This window comes from Prionailurus bengalensis, chromosome X (genome assembly GCF_016509475.1).
Source record: "Prionailurus bengalensis isolate Pbe53 chromosome X, Fcat_Pben_1.1_paternal_pri, whole genome shotgun sequence".
NCBI lineage: Eukaryota > Metazoa > Chordata > Mammalia > Carnivora > Felidae > Prionailurus > Prionailurus bengalensis.
In genome coordinates, this window is record NC_057361.1 from 128971397 (window position 1) to 128988371 (window position 16975).

The following is a 16975-nucleotide window of genomic DNA, read 5'->3' on the forward strand; positions in this document are numbered from 1 at the left end:
AGCATGGGAGAAAAAATTGTTGAGGGTCTAAGGAGGTCACAAAATTTCGTGGAGAAAGTAGAGAGTTCCTGTGAGACTAATTCTATTTTATTTGTGAAGTAACAGGAGACGTTAACTGCTGACACTAAGCAGGGAGATGGCGGGGTAAGCTTCGCTCTTCGTTTATCTCGCAGACTCAATACTGGTGGACTCCTTGTGGCCCTTTCCTTTTGTGCGTTCTTTTCTTTTGCTGGAGAATCAGCGCTTGATGTTGTTTATGACAAGTTACCTACCAACTGTGCAACAGACCGGGCTATAAGCCTATTGGAACTACCACTCCCAGAATGCAGTGCGGCTGCTGGGAAGTGTTGGGGATGGGAATGCAGCAGACCCCGCCCCCCCAGCCCACTCCCATTGGAGGAGCGCTCACATTCCCAGGAGGCCGCGCGCGGGCGGGGCGCTTTACGCGGAAGCCGGCGGCGTCGGGTCCCAGCCTCCTCTGGGAGCTGGCAATCGGCGGTCCGGCTCTGACTTGCGCCCCTCTGTCCTGAGCCCACGCGCTCTCAGGGGGTGCCCGGACAGGTAAATAGAACGGGGCACGCTCGGCAGGAGGCGGGGAGACGACGGCGGAGGGAGGGTAGAGGTGTGGACTGGAAGGTGCTGGGGTGGATTGAGGAAGCAGTGCAAGGGTGACTTGGGCTTCTCTGATGTCGACGGTTCGAATTGTCGGGTAGGTTCAGTTTTGGCGAAGTGCGTTTTCTGCCTCTGAAAAGGCCTCGATTTAAAGAGTGTCAGAATGCGTCACTTAAGTTGTTACAGGAGGAGGAAAATGTTAACTTTCCCTCAGTTCGTATTCTAAAAGACCTCTCTTGAGTCTTTTGACGACTCGTCTCTACGCCCTTGTTTTGATGACGTCACTTTTCTGCTTCATCTCCTACTTCTGAACTCCTTCGTGGGTTTCTATCCTTCCGCGTGCCGTTTCTTCACCACCCATTGTTGACATTCCTCTTCTGCCTCAGTTCGGATAGGTACTCTGTATCTCTACCCAGATCTATTTCCACAGCGTCAGACCTGTATGTTATAATTGGCCAATATTTAACAAACTCTGGCCATGTAATGGACACTTCGGTAAATGCTTTATATCTCCCTCTCCCATAACCCCCGCCCCAAACGACCAGTTGTCAAGTCCTTTTCTTTCTGTCTTATTAATTGCTCTCAACTACCTGTACCTCCATTGCCCCACACTTGATCCCAGAGACATGTTTTCCTTTGAATAGCTGTGGCTGAGACCAGACCCATTCATGTCTAACACATATTGATTGAACAGCTAATATGTTCTAGATACTCTTCCAAGTTCAAAGGATATAGCTAGAAACAAGACATACGAGATTGCTACTCTCATTAGTTCACATGTTTGTGTGTGTGTGGGGGGGGGGAACAGGAATAATCCAGATGATGTGATGTGGTGGTGGTGGTAGTTAATATAAAATAGAACAGGTTGTTGACTTAGCAGGGTAGGCTTCTATCCTGAGAAAGTCAGAGGGATTGGGTTGGGTTCAGAACATCACCCTGAAAGAATATTTGTAACGCCAAGAAGAATACACCACGTCTGTGACCAGACTCCAGGCTTTTCATGGACACATTTTCCTCTGCCATATCAATATTTGTTCATCATTCTTCTGTCTCCTCTAAGGTTATTACATCAGAATTGGTAGTTTATCTGCCATTGGCTTATTTCCTCCTAAGACCAGGACAGAAGAGTTGGGGATTAGATTAGATTAAGGCAGCTCAACTGCTTTATCTTACTTAAGGAGATAATTTAGTAATCAAAATATCCTTCTTACCAGGTCCTACTAAATATAAAGTTATCTGTTGTTTAAACCAAAACATGCTCAGTATTCATTAATTTAACAAATATTTGTGGGAAAATTATATGCCAGGCACTGTGCTGGGCACTGGAAAGCCAGTAATGATAAAATAGACTTTGACCTTTCTTCCAAAGAGAAATAATTTTAACAGTATGTTAATGAAATACTTTTGTAAAAATCTGAGTTACATATATTTTTTCCTTTTCAAATTTTTATTTCTAGTTAACATACAGTGCATTATTTTTCTTAAAAAAAATTAATGTTTATTTATTTTTGAGAGAGAGAGAGCAGGGGAGGGGCAGAGAGAGGGAGACAAGGAATCCGAAGCAGGCTCCAGGCTTCAAGCTGTCAGCACAGAACCAGACACAGGGCTTGGGCTCATAAACCATGAGACCATGACCTGAGCCGAAGTCAGACACTTAACCAACTGAACCACTCAGGTGCCCCCAACATACAGTGCATTTTTGGTTTCAGGAGTAGAATCCAGTGATTCATCACTTAAGTACAACATCCAGTACTCATCATAACAAGCGACCTCCTAATACCCATCACCCATCGAGCCCTCCCACTTCCCTCCATCAACCCTCAGTTTGTTCTCCTGTCTTTAAGACTCTTATGGTTTGTTTCCCTCTTTTTCCTCCCCCCCCCATATGTTCATCTGTTTGTTTCTTAAATTCCACATATGGGTGAAGTCGTATGGTATTGGTCTTTCTCTGACTTATTTTGCTTAGCATAATACCCTCCAGATCCATCCACATTGGTTAATTATTTTTGATGGCTGAGTAATATTCCATTGTGTATATATACCACATCTTCTTTATGCTGAGGAAATTCCTAATACATAGGCTGACACCTGTTTTTTTTTTTCTTCACCCAGGTGAAATAATCACAAAACTTTAAGAAATCTGAACAATTGTGTGCATTTTTAGATTATTCACTGTTTATACTTTATTTCATTTATTTGTTTATGTCTTTCTTTCCAATTATACTATGGCTCCCTTGAGTATAGAGGTCCTTTCTTAATGGCCTTCATGCCACCAGTGTCTACTACATTGGTTGCCATATAGTAAACCCTTAGGACATATGTGTTGAACTGAAATAGAAAAACTATTTGATCCAATCCATTAATTACTTAACTTATACAAGGCCTTCTTTATATAAGGTCATTAGACTTATCCCTAGTCTAATGTGGACCATTCCATCTCATCAGGCTAGTTTACCTTCCCTAATTTGATCTCACTCCTATAGCTTCTCTTGTTCCATAGCTCCCCCCTAGAATGAGTTCCCATCCTTTCCTGAGCACTTTCCATGCCCCTCTCCCATTTAATATATTGGGCCAATTTAATAGTATAAAAAGGTGGAAAAAAATCTAATTGCCATTATGTATTTCCTGTGGAACATTCTGCTAATGAACTGTTGCAGGGATTAACATAACACATCCCCTTGCAATAATATAAATAATGATACAGAATGTGTTCTTTTGATTTTACACTGACTATAACCATGGGCTATGTCAGAAGTTAATTCTTCCACTTCTTTTTTGTTTGAACAGTTGCACATCCTTTATTCATAAAACACATTATAGTATCATTTGGTTTCTGCTTGGTTCAGACATATCTTTAAGTATTATTTTCTCCTTAGCCTGAGATAATTGTTAATGTTATTCTGCTACTCTGTCATCTTCAGCATGTCAAGTCTTAATTCTTCAAATAAAAGGTTTTTATTATGCAGATAGATTTCAATTGTAAATTGTTACTGCAAAAGATAAATTATGTCTTTGTAACTGATTAAAAAACACAACAAGAATACAGGAGTTCTTGAGTCATTATTGTCATTATGATTTTAGGATTTGCTAGCCTAAGAGCAGCCAGACACATGCTTCCAAGACATTAAAAATTAGGCACTGTCATTTTAGAGAATTTCTTGGCACTTAGGCCTTCATAATGCAAATGCAGCATGGAATTGTGTGCCATTGCTCGTTTATAAGGTGTATGTGTAGATCCAGAATATTTACATAAATTTTTTGATGTTACAAAATAAAAATATAGAATTAAAAAATTAGGAGTGCCTGGGTCGTTCAGTTGGTTAAGCATCTGACTTTTTGACTTAGGTTATTATCCCACAGTTGGTAAGTTTGAGCCCCGCATTGGGCTCTGCTGTCAGCGCAGAGCCAGCTTCAGATCCTCTGTCTCCCTCTCTGCCCCTCCTTCTGTCTCTCTCTCTTTCTCAAAAATAAATCAACGTTAAAAAATTTGTCAGAACACATAGACTTGAATGTGAGAAAAATTGACTTGGCCTTTTTCTTTGCTCAGTTCTCTAAAACAGTCTTCAACCTCTACTTGAAGATGCCTCCACTGAGGAGCAGTGTTTGTATTGTTGCTGTGCTATTTTGTTAGCAATTTGTTTTTATTTTTTTATTTTTTTTTTTTTTCTGGATGGGGTATGGGAAGCACTTTGTTTTTAATACAGGTAATCCATTACTTACTAATGGATATATTCCAAAAATTCCTTTTTAAGATTATTTGAAACTTGATGCCTTTTTCTTTATAAATACTGCTATTCAGGACATTTCAGTTGTTATGCCAGCTGGTAACATCTTACTTAATCTTTAATTTAATGGACTTAAAGACCTTCACCACAATTTAATAATTCCTCTATAAAAAACTACATCTAGAATTCTCAGTTGGATTCCTCCATAGCATATCTTTTTTTGGAATCCCAGCAGCTGAAACAAAAATGACCTTTCCTTGGAATCTTCTAGGCAGTAGAAACAGGTCTTTCGAACTCCAGGCTGTTGGAGGTTGCCCTTATGGCCCATCACCCTAAAGACAGGCCTATAATGTGAGTAAGGAAAGAGGATAACGGTTTCGGAGAGAAGTGGGAGGCAAGTTGGGATGATGTGAATACATGTAGAAGAGAGAGTAGGAATGATTGGGGGGAACAGTGAGTTTCTAAGATGTTTTGTGTCTTCAAAAATGACATGTTGAATCTTGACCACTGGTACCTATGAATGTGACTTTATTTGGAAATGATGGTCTTTGCAGAGATAATTAAGATGTAAGTTAAAATGAGGACTTACTGGAATAGGTGTCCTAATAAGAAAAGACACAGAGACTGCTGTGTGAAGACATGGGTACACATGGAGAATGCCATATGACTATGGAGGCAGAGATTGAAGTGCTGCATTAAAAGGCAAGGAATGCGAAGGATTGCCAGCAAACTGCCAGAAGCTAGGAAGAGATAAGATTCTCCCCTACACATTTCAGAGGGAGCCTGGCCCTGCCAACATCTTGATTTTGGGCTTCTGGCCTCCAGAAGTAGGAGACAGTAAATTTCTCTTGTTTTAAGCCTTTGCAGCTTTTGATACTTTGTCAAGGAAGCCACAGGAAACTCATACAGGACTCTTAGCAGGAAGGAAGTAGAATTGGGATAACGGCTCTGGGACCCAGAAAGGAATGAGAAAGAGAACTGTGTTGAGACAGGGCTTTCCTTTATATTTCATCATTGGGTTTTTTTTCCCCTTCTCTTTTCTCTCTGGCTTATCTTTTTCATTCTTTTTTTCTTGAATATTATATTTATATAGCATGTTAGGATTTATTAGACATTCACATACTGCTAATAATTAGCAGAGCCAGGTTTTCTCACTTTAAATGCAGTATTCTTTTACAGCTGTTTCTATTATCCCAATACTCATGAAGACATTACAGGTTCAGGGGTGCCTGGGTGGCTCAGTCGGTTAAGCGTCCAACTTCGGCTCAGGTCATGATCTCACAGTTCTTTAATTAGAGCCCCGCGTTGGGCTCTGTGCTGACCGCTCACAGCCTGGAGCCTGCTTCAGATTCTGTGTCTCCCTCTCTCTCTACCAGTCCCCTGCTCCCACTCTGTCTCTCTCTCTCTCTCAAAAATAAATAAATGTTAAAAAAAAAAAAAAGACATTACTGGTTCAGGTGATGGGGATTAAGGAATGCACTTGTGAGCACTGGGTGTTCTATGTAAGTGTTGAATCACTGAATTGTACACCTGAAACTAATTTTACACTATGCGTTAACTAAACTGGAATTAAAAACTTAAAAAGATTGGGGCTCCTGGGTGGCTCACTCAGTTAAGTGTTTGACTCTTGATTTTGGCTCAGGTCATGATCTCAGTCATGAGACTGAGCCCCACGTCAGGCTCTGTGCTGGGCCTAGAGCCTGCTTAAGATTCTCTCTCTCCCTCTGCCCCCCCACCCCCACATGCATGCTCACTGTCTCTAAAAAATGAAAAAAAAAAGCTGAAAAAGACATTAAAGATTCTATTGCAAGAGAGTTACAGTGGGGGAAGATGAGACTTGATAATAGGTGAGGTTTTTAACAGTCTAGAAGAGAGTAAGAAATTCCTATTATTGACACATGAGAAGAAAGTAAAAATTTCTGTGGCTGTGTACCTGATGTTTAACAGACATTTGTTCCTAATTATATTCCAAATAATGCACTCCCTGTTCTAGGTGACTGTACTTCATGTAAACTTCAAGGCTGCTGTCACGTTCTAAGTCTTCTTTTTTTAATGTTAAATGTTTCTAGTTTCTCTAGCCATTCTTCAAATGATAGCATGTCCAGGTTCCTTAACCATAATGTTGCCCTTCCGTCCAATCTTGAAATACCATACTCAGAGTTGAGTTCAGTATTCCACATGTATTCTAACCAGCACAGAGTATAATGGTAATAGTACTTTAAAAGATCAAGACACTGTTTCTTAATATAATTTGGGATTATGTAAGCATTTTAAGCAATTACCTGATGTCAGTTCATAATGAACTTCTGGTCCACTAAGACAGTAGACTTTTTTTGTATTGTTGCCAAATTGAGTTTACTTCTTGAAGCTGCTAAGGGACTGAAGCTGCTACTTTTTCATCTGTCTCATGGACCATATAATTTCTTGTCTCTGTTTCTCTTTGTGGTTTTGTTCCATTCTACTACATATCTCTTTGACTAATGACTTGCTTCTTTATTGAATTTTAGTGGCTCTTTTACAGTCTCCCTACTATGCATCAGCGAACACAGGTAGTAGCTGACACTTGTTCCTTCTTGAAGCTTGCTTTCCCTTTGGCTTTCAGGCCACCACACTCTTCTGGCTTTCCTCTGACTTTCTCAGTTGGTCCTCCTCAGTCTTCTTTGTGGGTCTCTGTTCATCTACTTTTCTCTCAACTATTTGTTGTGCCGTGAATTTTGTCTTTGGTTTTCCCTTAACTTTGGTTGTGCCTTTGTTTTTTTTTTTCTATATGCAATGTCTTCAGCAAATAAATCATGTTTAAAATAACAGGTGTAGGGGCGCCTGGGTGGCGCAGTCGGTTAAGCGTCCGACTTCAGCCAGGTCACAATCTTGCGGTCCGTGAGTTCGAGCCCCGCGTCGGGCTCTGGGCTGATGGCTCAGAGCCTGGAGCCTGTTTCCGATTCTGTGTCTCCCTCTCTCTCTGACCCTCCCCCGTTCATGCTCTGTCTCTCTCTGTCCCAAAAATAAATAAACGTTGAAAAAAATTTTTTTTAATTAAAAAAAATAAAAATAAAAATAAAATAACAGGTGTAGATGAGCTCTTCTTGGGATGAGAGCGTAGAACTAATACCCATGGAAAGTCAACATTTAGAAGTTAGCTAGAAGAGGAGGGCTCAAAAAGAAAACAAGGAGCATCCAGACATGTAGGAGTGTTTCAAGAAGGAGGGTTAGTCAGCAATGTTGACTGTTCCTAAGAGGTCAAGTAAGTGATAATAGAGAAGTGTCCACTGAATTTTGTAGCATAGAGGCTGTTGATGATCTTAGCAAGCATGGTTTTGTGGACTCTTTAGGGCAAAACCCAGATTATAGTAAGTTGAAGAGGTAAGAACTAGAGAAGCAGAGATAGTGTGTAGATTGTGATTTTAAGAAGTGAAGCAGTACCTGAGGCATGTTATAGGGTCAGTTGAGGCTTTTAGGATCAAGGGATATAATATACAAGAAAGTGATTTGGAAATTGTAACTTGATACATATGTGTAAAGAGAAATCCAGAAAGAGGATGATGGCGAAGGACACAACCCGGGGGAATACCCTTATTTAGAGAGTGGAGTGAAGAAGAGACCCTGGAGGTGTTTAGCTCAAGTGACAGATGAGTGCTTCTTCTCTGTATGCTGTCTTTTAGTGTGAGATTCCAGGAAGGAGTCTCAGGATTCCCTGACCTCAAGCATTTTTATGGTCTGTTGCTGTATTTCACAAAATATGGTTGTGTGAATCACCTGCATCCAGACAGGCTTGTCTTAAATACGTATTTCCATGGTGTCACCTCAAGCCTACTGAATCAGAATTTCAGGTGATGATGCCAAGAATTTGAATTTTTAATAGTGACTGTCATTCTCCTGCCCAGGATAACTCATTAACCTACATTTTAAGAACCACTGGCCTGTTGGATGAAACTGAACATGTTAACAAAAAACATTAAGTTGAAGAGTTAGAATAGAAAAGTACTGGGGCGCCTGGGTGGCGCAGTCGGTTAAGCGTCCGACTTCAGCCAGGTCACAATCTCGTGGTCCGGGAGTTCGAGCCCCGCGTCAGGCTCTGGGCTGATGGCTCAGAGCCTGGAGCCTGTTTCCGATTCTGTGTCTCCCTCTCTCTCTGCCCCTCCCCCATTCATGCTCTGTCTCTCTCTGTCCCAAAAATAAATAAACATTGAAAAAAAAATTTAAAAAAAAAAAAAAGAAAAGAAAAGTACTTTGTCATCTCTTTTTATAAATTTATTCTATAGATAAGAGAAATGAGGAAGTTACATGGAAAAAATAGTACAAATTCATTATATGAGAAAAATAGACCTAAACTCATGCTGTATATTGTTTTAGAAATGTTTTGTTTATGAAAGACCTTACCATAATTTATAGAGCCATTCCTCTTATAGAAGGTTTGGGTTGTTTCCAGTTTGTTTCTATTATGGATGATGCCTTTAAAGTAGAGGCACTACATAGTTTGGGATAAGATTGTGGGTTCTAGAACCATACCACCTGGGTTTAAATTCCAGCTGTTACCACTTATTAGCTCTGTAATTTTGGGAAAACTGTGTAAGTCATCTATACTTCAGTTTGCTCAGTTTAGTATAAGTATCATAATAGTGTATAATTTAATTGATGAAAGGATTGAGTGAGTTAATAATTGGAAAGTGTTTAAAATGGTCTCTGGCACACAGTAAACGCTTAATAAATATGAGCTATTTTTATTGTTATTATGTATTTTTTGTGAATCTAGAGTCAAACTTCTGTTGAACTATTTTCTTAGAATAAATTTTCAGGATGGGATTACTGCATATGTGGAATTTAAGAAACAGAACAAAGAAAAAAGGAGACACACAAAAAACCAGACTGTTAAATACAGAGAACAAACTAGTGATTGTCAGAGGGTGGTGGGGGGGTGGGGGTTGAGTGAAATAGATAAAGAGGATTAAGAGTACACTTATGGTGATGAGCACTGAGTAATGCACAGAATTGTTGAATTATTATATTGTACACCTGAAACTAATATAACACTGTTAATTGTGCCTCAGTTAAAAAAAGGATGAAACACCTCTATTTATGTCCCTTTGCTTATGGTAATTGCTTTTCAAGTGGTGATATCTGATTGTGTTGTATAATTTGTAAATGCACCCTATCAGTGTGTGTGTGTGACATACATTACGTTGTGTACACACACATGTACATATTTGGTGTATCTCTATATGTCTATGCATATCAACATGGTTTAGGGTCGTAAGTTTGTACAAGACTGTGACCTTTTTGTTAAGCCTGTTTTTAAGTGTCTTACATTAGTGTTAGTGTTATTGACCTTGGTCAATACTGTTTCCAGGTACACAAACAAATGGAAAGGTACCCTGTGCTCATGGATTGGAAGAATTAATATTGTTAAAATGTCCATACTACCCAAAGCAATTTTCAGATTCAGTGCAATCCATATCAAAATAGCATTTTTCACAGAACTGGAACAAATAGTCCTAAAATTTGTGTGGAACCACGAAAGACCCTGAATAGCCAAAGCAATCTGAGAAATAAGAACAAAGCTGGAAGTATCACAATCCCCGATTTCTAGATATATTACAAAGCTGTAGTGATCAAAACAATATGGTATTGGCACAAAAATAGACACATGGATCATTGGAACAGAATAGAGAGCCCAGAAATAAACCCACAATTATGTGGTTAATTAAACTTCAACAAAAGAGGTAAAAATAAACAATAGGGAAAAGACAGTCTCTTCAACAAACGATGCTGGGAAAACTGGACCACTGTCTTACACCATACATAAACTCAAAATGGATTAAATACCTAAATGTGAAACATGAAACTGTAAAACTCCTAGAAGAAAAATAGGCAGTAATTTCCTTGACATCAGCTTTAGCAACATTTTTTTCTAGATATGTATCCTGAGGCAAGGGAAAAAATAAAAAATAAATTATTGGGACTACGTCAAAATAAAAACCTTCTGCACGGCAAAGGAAACTACTGACAAAACTAAAAGGCACCCTACTGAATAGGAGAAGATATTTGCAAATGATAGGTTCATGAGCGATTAATATCTAAAATATACAAAGGACTTACATAACTCAACACCATAAACCCCAAATAATCCAATTAAAAAGTGGGCAAAGGATTTGAATAGACATTTTTTCAAAGAAGACATACAGATGGCCAACAGACACATGAAAGGAAGCTCAACATCACTAACATCAGGGAAATGCAAATCAAAACCACAATGAGATATTATCTCATTCTTGTCAGAATGGCCGCTATCAAAAAGACAAGAAATAAGTATTGGCTAGGATGTGGAAAGAAGGGAACCCTTGTGCACTGCTGGTGGGAATGTAAATTGATGCAACCACAATGGAAAATAGTATGGAGGTTCCTCAAAAAATCAAAAATAGAAATGCCATATGATTCAGTAATTTTACTAGATATTTACCCAAAGAAATCAAAAACATTAATTTCAATGGGTGTATGTTCCCCTATGTTTATTGCAGCATTATTTACAATAATAAACATACAGAAGTAACCCAAGTATCCATTGGTAAACGAATGGATAAAGATGTGGTGTACACACGTACACACACACACACACACACACACACACACACACACAGGAATATTATTACTCAGGCATAAAAAAGAATGAGCCATTGCCATTTGCAACAACATAGATGGACCTAGAGAGTATTATGCTAAGTGAAATAAGTCAGAAAGACAAATGTATGATTTCACCTACATGTGGAATGTAAAAAAACATGCATTAAAAAACCCCAAAAAGCAGAATCGGATGCATAAAAGCAGAGGACAAACATGGTTGCCAGAGGGGAGAGGGGTGGGCAAAAAGAGGTGAAGGGGAGTGGAAGATACAGGCTTCCAGTCATGGAATCGATGTCATAGGAATAGAAGGTATACCATAGGGATTATAGTCAATATGTTGTAATAGTTTTGCATGGTGAAAGATGGTAACTACACTGTGGTGAGCATAGCATAACTTATAGAATTGTCAAATCACTATGCTGTATACCTGAAACTAATGTAACATTGTGTGTCAACTATACTTCAATTAAAAAAATAAACGAGTATTGAAAAAATACTGGTCTTGGGTAGGTGTTGGTATATGATAGTTTTCTTTTGAAAGATAATGTCAAAGAAATATTCTAAGTTTTGTGTGTCTTTTTTCCTTTTGATAGATTGAAGCCATGGCCATTCTTTTTGCAGTTGTTGCCAGGGGAACAACTATCCTTGCCAAACATGCTTGGTGTGGAGGAAACTTCCTGGAGGTGACAGAACAGATTCTGGCTAAGATACCTTCTGAAAATAACAAACTAACGTACTCACATGGCAAGTGAGTTCTGCTCTGCATGGGTAGAGGGTGAAAGAAGTAAATTGTATTATAATCAGCATAGTAGAAAACTGGAAAACGAGGTTCTTGGTGGATAGTTTAAATAAGCTGACAGAACAATAACCTTTACCAACTTAGAAAATGGTTTGATTCTATTCATTATAAATTTAAATTATTTTATTGAAGTTATATTACTATTTTAAAGAAAGATATGGCAATGTTACTTGTAAAAATGACTTTGCTATAGAACTCTAGGATATGTGCAACATGGAACAGATAAGAGAGATGATATTCCTTTGTTCATTCTTTCAGTAAATATTTGCTGAGCACTTGACTGACTATTGCCAGGCACTGGGCTTGGTGCTGGGGATACAACAAGAAATCACACAATATTTGCCCTCATAGAGGTTAGAGTTTAATGGAAGAGAAAGTCAAATCCATAGATAATTGAAGTAGATGGTGGGAGGTAGCAGGTAGGGAGATCACATTCTAGATAGAACGAACAGCTGGTAGAGAAATATGGAGTCATGAGATCATAGGGCATGTGTAGGGAACTGCAGGTGGTATTCTGTGACTGGTACCCAGCCTGGTGAAAACAAAGCTAAGAGATAGGTAGAAGAGAATTCATATAGGGCCTCATAGGCCATGTTAAGAGACGGGACTTTACTCTGTGGGCCATGGGAAGGTGTTGAAGGTTTTCAGCTGGGTGTGACATGGTCAGGTTTTGCTTTAGAGTCTGGTGGGCAGTTGGAGAATGGGTTGGGGAGGGCACAGATGGGAAGTCTTAGTAATCAGATAAAAAGTGCCTCCACCTTCCTCATCAGTACTTAAAAAAACTTTTGTTATTTAACTCATCCTGATTTCCTTAGTTCTTATCTCAGAAGGAGGTTCTTACTGCTTTCCAGAGCTACCTCCTTGTATAATTTAGGACCTACTCTAAATCACTGTAAGAGAGATACCCCAAATTATGGTGTTACTTAAATGAGGTATCCCAGAGATGAGTGCTTCCAGGCTGGTGGGGTGGCTCTGTCCTTTACAGTTAGTGTCTTTGATTAGCTGTGGCCAAGGCAGCTCCTTTAGTCTTGTTAACTCCCTGCGCTTGCCCAGTGTTTTTAAAGGCCAAGTCCAGAAGTAGGCCGATGTTTTATTGTTCAGAAGTTTCTGCTTACGTTTTATTTTTCTCTACATAGTTATGTAGCTAACCTAGCTAGAAGGGAGGTTAGAATTTGTCCTTTATAGCTGTGCAACTGTATGTTCAGCTAAAATTCTATTGCTCTAGAAGTTAGAGGATATTAGGAGACAACTTGTGCAGTCTTCCATTCTGCTCTTTTGGGCCACTCAAATATCTGTGTGTACTTTCCTTTCAAACCTAGAACACGTATCCTCTCTGCAGGAGATGGCCCGAAAGACTCCTGGTCACTGTCCAGCTCAGAGAGTCTGGGTGACATGCAGTCTTCTCCATCAGGCCCAGGTGTGGCTCCTGTGACCTACTGACCATAAACTAAAAGAGAAGTCATATGTTCCCCCTGCTCCCCCTGCCAACCCAATAGACAATTGTAGAAGAAGAACAACATCACCACAGTGGAAGTTACAAACTCCAATTTAGAAAAGGGAGCAATGAGAAACACGTAGAGGTCACTGCTTCCCAGCAGTGTTCAAATAACTACTTCACAGCCATTTCAAAGACTTCCTGTTCTGATCCTAGAGTGGTTAGTGGTTCTGCTTTATTGGAAGAACTCCCTTGTCTTTTCTCCCTGAATCTTGGCTTTGTTCTCCATGAGGCTCTTCCTGGTCCGTTATCATCTGGCCACATCCAAAATGGGTGTTAGAGAGTGTGTCATCTTTGGGAACTATACAGGTTTTGTAGGCTGCTGTCCGCTGGTATAGTTTACCGGTCCAGACGTGGTCTTAGGGGTCAAGTGATCCCAGTTTCTTGTGAGTCTGGCTTTATAATTTTGTCAGACTTATTAGGCTTGTGGTCTCTGTGTTCCGAGTCAGTTCTCAGGAAAATGCCCAGGAAAAGCACATTCAGACCTTCTAGAGGCAAGACCGGGAAGTAGGGGATATACCTTCCACTCGCAGTTTATCAACCAGAACTTAGTCACATAGCCATATATAACTACAAGGGAAGCTAGAGTATGTAATCCAGTGAAAATATGGTTATAGTACAAGAAGGAAACATTATGCACCTGCCATGCCTCCCCACCTGCTTCCTAATCTACCCCTGCCCAGTATTCTCTAGAGTGAGGCTCCATCACTGAGTTTTTTCCTTTTGATCTTCTGTCTTTGTTTCTTTCTTATAATCATGTTCCATCATCTCTATTAAAAATATCTTTAACTATTGTACACCAGAAGAAAAAAGTCCATTTTTTTTACTGTATTACAATTATTTCTGCCTGAATCTGATCTTCCTCTTGCTATTTCTTTCTTCTTTAACAACATCACCAGTCATTCAGTTGGCTAAGCCTAAAATTTAAGAATCGTATTTGACTTTCTCACCAAATCCTTGCCATTCTCCTACAAGACATTTTTCAATCCATTCCATTTCCTCTGTCCCCACTTGTCATAGTGGTAGTTTAGGCCTTTATTGTTTTTCATTTTTAATAGCTTCCTCCTAACCATTCGGCTTCTGGTTGCTCCTTCCTTTAATCTGTTTTGCATATTCCTGTGATTACACTTTCTGGCTTAAAACCCATTGCTTTTAGAGTAAAGGCCGAACTCTACCTTCACAATTTTGTCCATTCCTGACCTTTCTACCCTTATCTCTTTAGGACTCCTTGCCATACCCTGTCCTAGCTGTGTTATTCCCGGCTTTGTTATATATGTATATATATTTTTTTTTTATGCTTTTGGACTGTCTTCCTCCTCCTAGCCCCCTGGTAAACTTTTGCTAATTTTACAGGTCCCAGATGAACTATTTTCTTCATTATTACTTTAGTCCTAAAAGGGCAGTTCTGATCATGTCCCTTTTCTTCAGCAGTTACTCTGTGCAGTCGGTAAAGTTATTAATGTGACTAGGAAGATTCTTCAAGATCTGCCACTGCTTCCTTCTCTGGTCTCATCTGTCACTACTTTAGCCTTTGGTTTTGTTCTCCAGCCATACTCAGCTATTTTCATTTCAGTGCTGGGTTTTTTCTCTCTTCCTATTCTTTGCAGCAGCTATTACCTTTTACTGGAAAATGTTTATCTTTTTTAAAAATCTGACTTTGTCTTTCTGAGCTTTGATATTTCCTTTTCTAGAAACTCTGAACTCCAAGACCAGACCAAGTGCCTCCCTTTTGCTTGTCTCCATAGCATCCTTTGTTTATTCATATTGTAGCACTTAGCACTCTGTATCATAATTGCAATCTTTATTTTTTGTCTCTGTCCCCTGACAGTAGGCTCCTCGGTGGCAGGGACCATGCCTTGTAACTTTTTGTGGTCTTTGCACCAAGTTACTCCCTAATGTGGTTTAGGAGAAACAAATTTTGTGGGGAAACTGATGACTTCCATTTTGAACATTGTGTTTAAGTTGTCACTGGTATGTCCAGTTGGGTATGTCTAGTAGACAGTAGTGTATGTAAGCCTGGAGCTCAGGAAGTAGGTCAGATCTAGATGTGAGAATCATCATCATAATTGTGGTAGCTGAAAACAAACAACAATGAAACATGACAGTGGATGCCACCATCCAGGGAGTGTGTGAGAAAAGAGCAGGGAGCTGAAGATGCTGGAAAACATCAATAGAGAGGGAAAGAGACTACCACATTAACCAGGCAAGCCTGGTGTTAGGAAATCTAGTGGAGAGAAAACACTTTTCAGAAGAAGGAAGTGGTCAACACTACCATGTTTCAGAGAGAGCCACTGGACATGGCGATGTGGAAGCCATTGATGGAATTGATGTGAACGGTTTTAGAGTAGTGGAGGAAGACATTTTGCCTGAGTTCCCCATACCTCCTTGTTATTCATATTAAGCTTCTATATGGACATTAAAAGTATAATTCAAGAGGTACTCCTATCTATCCACTTGCCCAAGGTAAAATCCAGGAGGCAAAATTGAGTTATCCCTCTGCTTCACTTCCAATAGCCAGTTGTCAAGTTCTGTTCTATTTCTTCTCTTTTCTTTTCCATTGCCCATAGTACTTTAGTTTATTTCCCTCCTCATTTGCTTACCTGCTCTACTACAGCAGTCTCCTGTCAGGTCCTCCTTTCAGTCTGTTTTCCGTGTTCTAGCCAAAACATCCCTTTACGTGGCTGATCTTACCACATTCTCCTCAGGCTAAAACCCTCTGATGCTTGTTCATTATTCTGGGGATAAAGCATAGTGAGGTTGTAACATATTCTATAACCTAGTATTTGCTTACTTCCATAGCCTCATCTGTGCAGCCAAATTGTCTTTCCATTTCATACCCTAGTCATGTGGACTCTAGTCATGTGGACTCTTTTGACTTAACTAAACCCATTATGTGCTTTTTTTTTTATTTATCTCCAAGCCTTTATGTTTATTGGTTTTCTACTCTGGAACACTCTGTTTGCTCTTTACCTTGCCATCTCTTACTTACTATTCAGGTCTTGGCTTACACATCACTTGCTCCAGGATGTCTTTCCCGTTACCCTCTGCTAAACTCTGTAGGTGTCTCCTTTATGTTGCCAGAGCACCGTGTACTGCCTCTCCTCATCCTATTTTACCATGTTGCTCTGTAATTCCCTGCACTGTGATCTTGGTGTAGGCGGGGACTGATGGTTTTGCCTATTTGTATCCTCAGCACCCAGCCCAGTAACTGGCTCCAAGTAGATGCCAAACAAATGTCAATGTTGAGTGTTTGGTAGAAAAAGTGTTTGCTTTGAGATCGTAAAAGAAGGCAAGGAAGACCGGATAACCCATTGGAGGTTAATCTTAATGATGTGTCCCTCCTAAGATGTCATCCCTTGTTCAGGCCTTAAGAGTCCAGTTGTGCTTTTGCAGCTGTCATTTTAATAGGTAATGTGCATACTGTTGTGTTATGTAGTTAAGGTAGAGACTTTCTTTTAATGTCTTATTTATTCTTATCAGTTTGACTTGAGAGAAACAGGCGTATAGGGGAGGGGGAGAGGGAGAATAGATAGTATCGGTAAATGATATGGTCACATTGGCAGTACTAAATTTGCTTATACATAGAAGATGGAAGTGAAAGCAATATTGCTCATAACCACAGTAAGTTTTATATCTTTTATCCTACAGTTATTTGTTTCATTACATCTGCCAAGACAGGATTGTATATCTTTGTATCACTGATGATGTAAGTAACTTGAAGACATGTTG

General features: G+C 39.6%; 1 protein-coding gene across 1 annotated transcript in view; it reads left to right on the top strand.

Moving 5' to 3' along the window:
• Window positions 1–407: 407 nt before the first annotated feature.
• VAMP7 (vesicle associated membrane protein 7) overlaps window positions 408–16975 on the top strand; it is a 60369-nt gene continuing 43801 nt past the window's right edge. Inside the window, exons 1-3 of the mRNA XM_043571331.1 lie at window positions 408–561; window positions 11546–11700; window positions 16895–16952. Of these exons, the coding sequence (XP_043427266.1) occupies window positions 11555–11700; window positions 16895–16952 (204 nt within the window). The 5' untranslated portion in view covers window positions 408–561; window positions 11546–11554. The remainder of the gene's footprint in view (window positions 562–11545; window positions 11701–16894; window positions 16953–16975) is intronic.